At 39.1% G+C, this 8,982-nt stretch overlaps 1 protein-coding gene across 1 annotated transcript; it reads right to left on the reverse strand.

Moving 5' to 3' along the window:
• Positions 1 to 4,187: 4,187 nt before the first annotated feature.
• On the reverse strand, positions 4,188 to 7,783 carry LOC146515199 (uncharacterized). The gene has a single exon (XM_085166047.1). It carries the CDS (start codon positions 7,227 to 7,229, stop codon positions 4,851 to 4,853), a length of 2,379 nt encoding a protein of 792 aa, XP_085022173.1. The 5' UTR covers positions 7,230 to 7,783; the 3' UTR covers positions 4,188 to 4,850.
• Positions 7,784 to 8,982: the final 1,199 nt, after the last annotated feature.

The raw sequence follows: 8,982 nt of genomic DNA on the forward strand, positions 1-8,982 counted from the left end.
CTGCATTCCCTTCCAGTCCTGTTTGTGGCTATACCTCAAGATCTCTTTTCCTTATTGTTCTAAAGATTTATAGTCTGCTGTTGCTGCTAAAATGTTTGTGTAGCACTTTTTTAGACAGAGTAGTTCTGTCTCTCTGAAGCTTACACACTCTTCTCAGGATAAAAAGTTAATTTACTTTTCAAAATGTCATCTTTATCCTTTATTTCTTTTATTGCTCGAGGACTAAGGGACTATACCAAAAGGAAAGCTCTTTTTATATATGCTAAAAGTTGGAATACTGACGTTTGACTCATACAAGAATCCCATTCTGAACCTTGGACGCTAACTTCCGGAAATCCCAATGGGCCGACGATTTATGGATGTTTCGTGGCACAAACCATTCAGCGAGAACTCTGATTTTGAAACACAAGTTTAATGGGAAAATTATATCTTCAGAAACTGATCTGAAAGGACATTTTATTTTGCTGGTTAATTTTTTTAATGATCAGACCGTCTTACTGGGAAACATTTACAGCTATAATAACAAACGGGAGAATATTGACCTAATACTTGTAGTAAATGAAAAACTGAGTCTTTAATAAGTACATTTGCTAATCTGAGGATCATATTAGGGGGAGACTGGAATCATTCAATACCATGATAGATAGATGGCCAAGTAAAAGTCAGGAAAGTAGTAATTATATGTTGGCTTTATAAATGAAAGAAAGAAAATTGATATCTGGAGATTTAAAAATCCAACAATTAAGGAATTGTCATGGAAAAATAGATCAGTTTTGTATTGATTATTGGTTCATTTCTGATCCTTTATCCGAATATGTTGCCAACACCCTTGACAGATCATAAAACAATTTTTTTTGGAGTTGGATATGTTTGTATGCTAGTAATCCGTCTAAAAGAGTGAATTCATATTGGAAATTAAGTAATTAATTCTTCTACTGAATGATTCTTCGGTAAAGGAAATTAAAACAAAAATAGATGAGTATTGGAATAAGGCATGTGTTGAAAATGCTTTTAGTAAAAAGTAGGAGTTCATAAACTTTGTTCAGATGGGGTCATCACACAAGACCCTCAAGTGATTTCCAAGACTTGTGAACTTTTTAATAAAAATGTATATAAGTCTAAATTTTCTACTGAAGCCATGGAAAAATTCTATAATTTCTTAGGCAATATTAAAACAATTAGTGACAATAATAAAACCATGTTTGGTGCCCCCATCACAACACTATTCAAGGTGCTATTAATAAAATGAAACTTAATAAGAGTCCAGGGAATGACGGGTTGACTTCTGAATTTTACAAATTATTTTTAAAGGACGTATCACGCTTTTTACATAAAGTAAGAAGATTGGAAAATTTACTAACGAAAAGCTCCCTCGTTCCTTTACTCAGGGACTAATTACTTTGATTCCTAAACCTCAAAAAGACGTCTTTTTGATAGAAAATTGGAAACCTATTTCACTGCTGAATAATGATTCTAAAATAATTGCTATGTGTTTGGCTAAAAAAACTAAAATGTGCACTTCATGATATTATTGATGAAACACAGTCTGACTGGTTTATGACTGGTAGAGAAATAACAAACAACACAAGACTGGTAATTGACATTTTGGATCATTCAGATTTAATCACGGATAATAGTTTCATTCTTTTTTTGGATTTTTATAAAGCGTTCAACTCCATTGAACAGGACTTCATGTTCAGAGCACTTGATGTTTTTGGTTTTGGAAATATGTTTAAAAATCCATTCAAACTTTATATGCAGATGCAAATAGCTCAATCAAACTCCCATATGGTACAATGAAAAGATTTATATCAACCGTGGGATCCCTCAAGGTTGTCCGATTTCGGCATATCTTTTCCTTCCCATGCAGTTACTTTCCATTCATGTTAAAAACAGCAGTGTAACAGGTCTCTCTGTTGCTGGCAGAACATTATCTATTACTCAAGTAGCAGATGACACAACACTTTTTTTTAAAAGGATAAATCTCAAGTTGGTGAAGCTCTCAAAGTCGTCAATAATTTCTCAATAGCCTCTGGTCTCAAACTCAACATTCCAAAATGTGAACTTCTCCCTGTTAAATTCTGCACAGATACTATGATATCAGGTGTTCCTGTTAAAGATAAGATTAAATATCTTGGTATTATCATTCAAAAAGACCAAGATGCTCGATTATCTGAACATTTCAACACTCTCATAACTTCAGTACAACAAAAATGTAATCTTTGGCTTCAAAGGGACTTATCCATTACTGGAGGATCCTTAGTAGCCAAAGTTGAAGGCCTTTCCAGACTTATTTATGCAGCTATGGCACTTGATGTTTCAAAAGAATTATGCACTTAAATTGATAAAATATTATTTAACTTCGTTTGGAAAAAGAGAACATATTATATATATATATATTTTAAATTAATGATAAACAAGATGTGTTCTGGTGGCCTAAATTCTTTAGATTTTACCTCCCTAAATGCTTCCTTTAAAATCAAATGGATCAAACTCTTTTTAAAAAATCCCAATTCAATTTGGAATTATATTACCAATCATATCTTTAACTCACTCAGAGGAATGCACTTTCTGCTAAGAAGCGATTACAATATCTCTAAATTACCGATTAAACTCTCCAACTTTCATAGTCAACTCTTATCATCTTGGTTAATGATATTTTTTCTCCCCATAAATATCACAATGCAGGGCAATGCTTAAAGGGAAGAGGAACAACTTTAATGACTGACCAGCGCATTTCGGCTTGTGGCCTTCATCAGGCTCATATTAACACATAGTAGAAGCGTGCTTAAATAAAAGGCAGGAAACTGGCACTGATAGATATTTTTCAGGTTTAAATTCTGTGAGTCTACAGTATGCATCTATCAAATGGTTTCTGTTCTTAGGAGGACAAACGTTGCTTTTAATATAAAAGGTACTTTTGTGTACAGTAGTCTACATTCAAGTGGCTCCAAAGTGTTTTCTTCAAACACTTGACAAACAATAAATGTCATATTAAACGATATGTTCACATTTTATAATATATAGAGCACCCCCAAGTTAGAATCACAGCCTCAGCTAAACAGTTAAGGTGTGGTTTACATCCATGTCTGTCCACTCATGATACAGTACACACATGTAGTCACTTATAGCCACTCACCTTTGAGTACTGAAATGCATTCTCTTTGTCGATGAAGTAAATGCAATTCACATTGGTGTGAACATTTTTGAAGTCTTTTGGGTCTTTACCTTAGAATATAACATCATTTGAGTCAAGATTTGTTGACTGTTTAAGAGGTGATACACGAATAAAACTGAACAGATCTAAAGAACGTGTTCCTGAAATTTGGCTTTATTAGAACATGGTGGATGGATGAGCACAGCCCTCTCAGCACAACCATATATATTATAGTTTATAAACTTATAATCCAAAACATATATAAAATGCACAGTGACTTTAAAGAAATCAGTAAATACGCAAACACTTCAACTGGTGCTTCCTCAGACTGCATGAGTAACAGAAACCAGTCACTGTCGGGTCTGTGAGTGCTAAAATTACACTGTTACTAGAGCCGTCCAGTCGTTCTCTAAAAGTGAACATTAACTTTTTTAAAAGTGCTTTAAAAGTCCAAACACGCACAGCTACAAACATCTGACTGGCACTACCCCCTCTAGGTATCCTGACCACAAGGGGCCAGTATATAACGGTATGCAACAACAAACATAAATAAACAAACTCACTTAAACTGGAAGCGAACAAAAGCTGAATTTGTGTGAAACAGTATTTGCCTGCACATTGAGCATCGTTGTCTGTATATGTCATCATCATCATTTATTTGGTCAGTAGTAAAGTAACCGAGGTATTTCCCCTTTTTGAAATAAAAAATGTGTTAACCCCTGGACTAAAGAAAAAATGTTCCAAGTGGGCTAGGTGCTAATTTTCAGATGGTAGAATCAAAATGAGCACAAACATCAACAACCAAAGTGAAGCATTAAGACAAAACATATGTCAAACAGGATCCACATATTTGCGCAACAAAATAGATGTAAATTGACTAAACTAAGACACAAATCACACAAAAATAGATGCAGCATGATCACAAACAGACAAGTGTTGGCTACATATTGATGCAAAATGACTAAAATCACACGTGCAACACTTTCTACATATTTGACAACAGAAGAAAAATACAAACAAAGTTGGGATGTATTTTTAATTAGAAATTTTTTATTTTATGCCGAATTAGATATTTTAAAAATAAAGCGCCAAATCACAAAGTCTCCTCCCTGTTTGTAGTGTAAGGTCAAAACCCTACAGTACTACAGAGAACCCCCAACAATCAAATGATCCCCCTCTGAGCAAGCACTAGGCGACAGTGGGGAAGAAAAACTCCCTTTAACACAGGGGTGGGCAATTCCAGGCCCCGAGGGCCGGTGTCCCTGCACGTTTTAGATGTGTCCTTGAACCAACACAGCTGATTTAAATGGCTAAATTAGTTCCTCAACATGTCCTGAAGTTCTCCAGAGGCCTGGTGAGGAACTAATCATGTGATTCAGGTGTGTTGACCCAAGGTGAGCTCTAAAACCTGCAGGACACCGGCCTTCGGGGCCTGGAATCGGCCACCCCTGCTTTAACAGGAAGAAACTTCCAACGGAACCGGGCTCAGAAGGGGCGGCCATCCGCTGCGACCGGTTGGGGGGGATGGAAATCAAAAAGGAGACAAGATGGCGTGAACTACAGTTGTTAAAATTTGGATTTGAGGGCCAATCAAAAAGTTTATGGTGATGCTTTAAATTTTGATGTGGTGCTAAAATTCTGCTTCATGATCTTAAAAGAAGCAGGGCAGTGGGGAAAAGCCAGCATGGTCATTTTAATCATTGCTGGCTTTAGTGAACCACCTAAAGGGTTTTCGCAGCGCTTTTCCCACCGCTGAAAAGAACTTGGAAAATTTGGACTTTTTAGGAGGACTGGGGATGACTCCGAGGAGGATTTTTAGATGCTTTATCAGAGCCTCATCAAAAGACGAATCACTTGCCATCGCAGCATTTAAGACACTGTCTGGGGAGCCAAACTCCTTGATGAGGGATTTGGCTAGTTTCTTTATAAACTTTTTCTTGTTATTTATCAGACTTGTGTCAGACTCTGTGCTGCTGAGTTCTGGCTTTATCAGATCTCTCAGATGGTTGATGACCGTTTCTAGTTCTTTTGACAGAGACACAGACCGTTTGGTCTTAGATGTAGATTTTTTGATGACTCTCATCATGAGGATAAAGGCGAGCTCACTGGAAATTTTCTCAGCATCAGAAGATGACACTGACACAGGACGCATCTCTGACATATCAGAAGACTCCTTGAGAGAGCCTGAAACGCTGGCAAAGCATTTTTTGGGAGAAGTGCTCCCAGATTTTGGTGTTTGAGGCATCTGATCAGGTGCCAAAGAGGATTTTTCTAGGGAAATGCTCCCAGATTTTGGTGCTTGAGGTGTCTGATCAGATGCCACAAACGGGTTTTCTGGGGAAATGCTCCCAGATGTTGGTGATGGAAGTGATGGAACAGATTCTTTACCACTGCCATCTGAATCTGTGCTTTTTGTCTTTGTCGGGGTCCTTGTTCTTTCAATAACGTTCTGGATGTCTTCCACCACCACAGAAACCTTGTCCTCAATCATTTGATTTTTGTCTTCGTTTTCCACCCAGAGTAAAAGCTTTTGTAAAAACTTTTCTACTGCGTCTTCTACGAGGACGTAGAGGACTTCAGCGGAAAAAGGACGCTTTGAGCCACGTGTTGGTTGTGGAGTCCTGGAGATGACTGTGTCAGAGAGGGATCTACCCATTAGAGGCTCAGGGATTTGATACAGTCGATCCATCATAAGTAGATCAAACACTTTCCCTGTCAACTCCACAGTAAAATCTCTGCTTGCCCCACTATTTATAAAGTCTTCCAATCTTTTATGGATGATGAAGAGTTCTTCTTTCTTTGTTAATTTGTCAAACAACTGATCAATGTCTGATCTAATGGTGTCAAATTCAACTGGAGAAGAACGTATGTAGTGAAGTGTGTTTCGGGAAGGGGCTCGATGAGCCTCTGTACTCTGGGGACGAGTTTCTGGGACTGACCCTGAGGGACTGAAAACCATAATTTCATCGGAAGACACTGTTTCATACTTGTGGAACCTGCACATGTTTTGTAGACAAACAACAAATTTCCTGTTTGTCTTTATTACTTGTCTCAGCTCTTTTTTCAGTTTTTCAAACTGTTTTTTCGCAAACATGGAAAAGCGGTGTTTGCGTGCTTTGAGCCCGGAGTGTGAGGTGGATGGCAAACATTTGGAGAAGAAGTCTCTCACCTTGTTGATAATTAATCCTGCAGTAAAGGCAGGTTTGGGTAAGCTACATCTCTCACAGAGCTCTTCACTGCTTGAATGCATGTTCCCAAGTATCTCATTTAAGATGTCAGCTGCAACCACTTCTACTGGGGTTGGAGCTCGGATACTTTGGCTTTCTGCAGTTGTTTTTATTTTGTCTTGTTCTGTTCGAACTGATTCTTGTGGGAGCTCAATTTTTTCCTCATCCTCATCTTTTTCTGTCATCGCTCCATCTGAACTGCTTGATGACAGAATCGCAGAAATCTCTGCGATTGCTGACTGCAATGGCATCTTTGAATCCGTACTTTCTGTACCGGAATCAGACCCTCTTGACAGGCACCGGCAGCGCAGCTTACGTGCTACATGCATTTTAAGGCACGAGGCAGCGTGACAAACCATGCGGTGCAGCTTTTCAATATTACTACATTTCCCGCTAACATAAACGGCGGGGTCTTGCGGGAGATCGGGGCTTTTTGCAACGAGTTCAATTGCTGAGTTGAGCTTTTCGGAGATCTCTTCCTCAACCATCCGTGTCAGCTCGTCAGCGCTCTCGTGTCGCTGTTTTGGGACTTTAAGAGCGCTGGCGATGGCGGCTGAAATCGAGTCTCCGAGGGACGGGCTTATTTTCCCCGCATCTAAAGGCTCTTCCCTCGTCATGCAATCCTGAATAATAGGAAGGGCTATTTTTAGGATTCTGCTAGAGGCGATCTGAATGATTTCACAAATCATATCAGCGAGCACCGCACGGACGCCAGAGTCGCATGTGCCATTTTCGATCATGCTCCACTGAGCTTCAGAGAGCCTTTCAAAGCACCTGTTGATAGGTGGCATAATATGGTCTGCTATGACCACGATTGAAATGTCATTTTCGCTGTGTGTTGCCATTATCGTATGAATAAAATGAGATTTTCTTCTTTTGAGAGAAAGGTGTGAGAATTTTCTTGTTTTAGAAAACGCCGACTGTTGAACATTTGCAAACAGATGAGCAGTGATTTGTCTGTGTGAGAGCCCCTACTTAAGGGTTTAGCTGCCTGTGACGTGGCTGACGGATCAAAGCAAAAGCGAATTCCTTTGATCTGCCAGTGACGTCACAAAGAAGTTGTTGGCCTACTATATCCCAGGATTCATTGCGAGTCAGTTTAAGAAAAATGGCGGACGGCCGAAGCGGTCCAGATATAAACTCGAAAGTAAGTACTGGGCTTTTATCTCACTTCAACTATACAGCGGAACAAATGTTAGCATAATGAAAAGTCTTAAAAAGTCACATTTAGCGAACCTTCGGCTAAGTTACATGACGTTAGTGATATCCCCACTTAACGCGGCTCTTTGGTCGGTTAGCTAGTTTAGGTTTCTGCCGAAGCTCGGTCTGTTTTTCGGTGTGAAGCCAAACGTATGTAAACGTTTTAGGAAACGCCGAGCAGAGTGTTGACCAAACATCTGGTCCGCGAACTGTGGTGAGGACGCAGACTCAACCATGCTGTGCTGAAGTTTGCCCTCAAAGAGCTCTCATCCTGTATAAACCACTACTAATTATACAGGCAGTAGATGGAGAAGTCCTCCTGTTTCCTGCTGTTTTTGTCATCCTTATATCAAACAACCTGAGTCTGTCACCTTTGTTATAAAGACCAACACTCTGCAGGATCATGTCCTGTTTCTCCTTCCTCTGATTAAAATACATTAAGTGTGTCTTTGTGATTATAAGAGAAAACAGTTTTCATCCTGCAAGTTAGCAGATATTTGATAAACTTCTGCTGTTTTTGTTGCTAACTGCCTTGGTTGATTTCCTTCTGCAAGTGTCCAGAGTCAGAAGGGACTGAGAAGGTGAGAGGAGTCTGGGCAGAGGCTCTCCACCCCTGATGAGACACGAGGATAGACCCAGGACATTGTGTGAGGAAGAGGAGGAGAAAAAGGAGCAAGCAGCAGCTGAGAGATGCAGAGGAGAACAGGGGAGTGCAGACAGCTCTCTGTAGTTGAGGGACTGGTAAAAACATTGAAAATGCTTTCTTGATATTTGCTTCCTGTATTTGCAGAAATATCTCCAACACAAACTGTAACAGCTGCATACAGGTAACCACTCACTGATGTTTATCCTACAGGACAGGATCTGACTGGGAAAGAAGGAAAAATAAGGGAACCACGGACAACTTTGATAATGCTTTGATTTATCCAGAATATATTCAGTTCAAATATTGTTTTCATCACAGTGGGATTGTGCTGGTTTCAGTGGGGAAGGTATGCAGCTCATTTAAATACAAAGAGCTGTGAAAAGTTGTCCATTCATAAAGTGTATTAGTATTTTATAAGGATGTAATGTTTCTGTATCATTTCTCTCCTTTTAGAGTCTCTTACCCAAACATCAGCCTGTTTAGCGCTCTCATATCTTCAACATCTTAAGTAAGTTATACTGAACAGTTTTCTCATCAATAAAAGAATATTTACTGCATCAGTGTGTCTTCATTTCATCCGAAACACACAAGGATCAAATCTCTGACTTTATTTTAATGTATACCTTATAGATCCCCGTGGGGGGAAATTCCTCTCTGCATTGCCTCAGGGCCACTGATTTGAATGTAATTTTCTCCCAGATACATCACACAGAGCTGAAATGACAGTTTTCTCCACTAAAAGTCAAACAAAT

Source organism: Neolamprologus multifasciatus, chromosome 7 (assembly GCF_963576455.1).
Source record: "Neolamprologus multifasciatus chromosome 7, fNeoMul1.2, whole genome shotgun sequence".
Taxonomy (NCBI): domain Eukaryota; kingdom Metazoa; phylum Chordata; class Actinopteri; order Cichliformes; family Cichlidae; genus Neolamprologus; species Neolamprologus multifasciatus.

Excerpts from the sequence above, each read along its gene's own strand:
- LOC146515199 (XM_085166047.1), bottom strand. The coding sequence starts at position 7,229 with ATGGCAACACACAGCGAAAATGACATTTCAATCGTGGTCATAGCAGAC.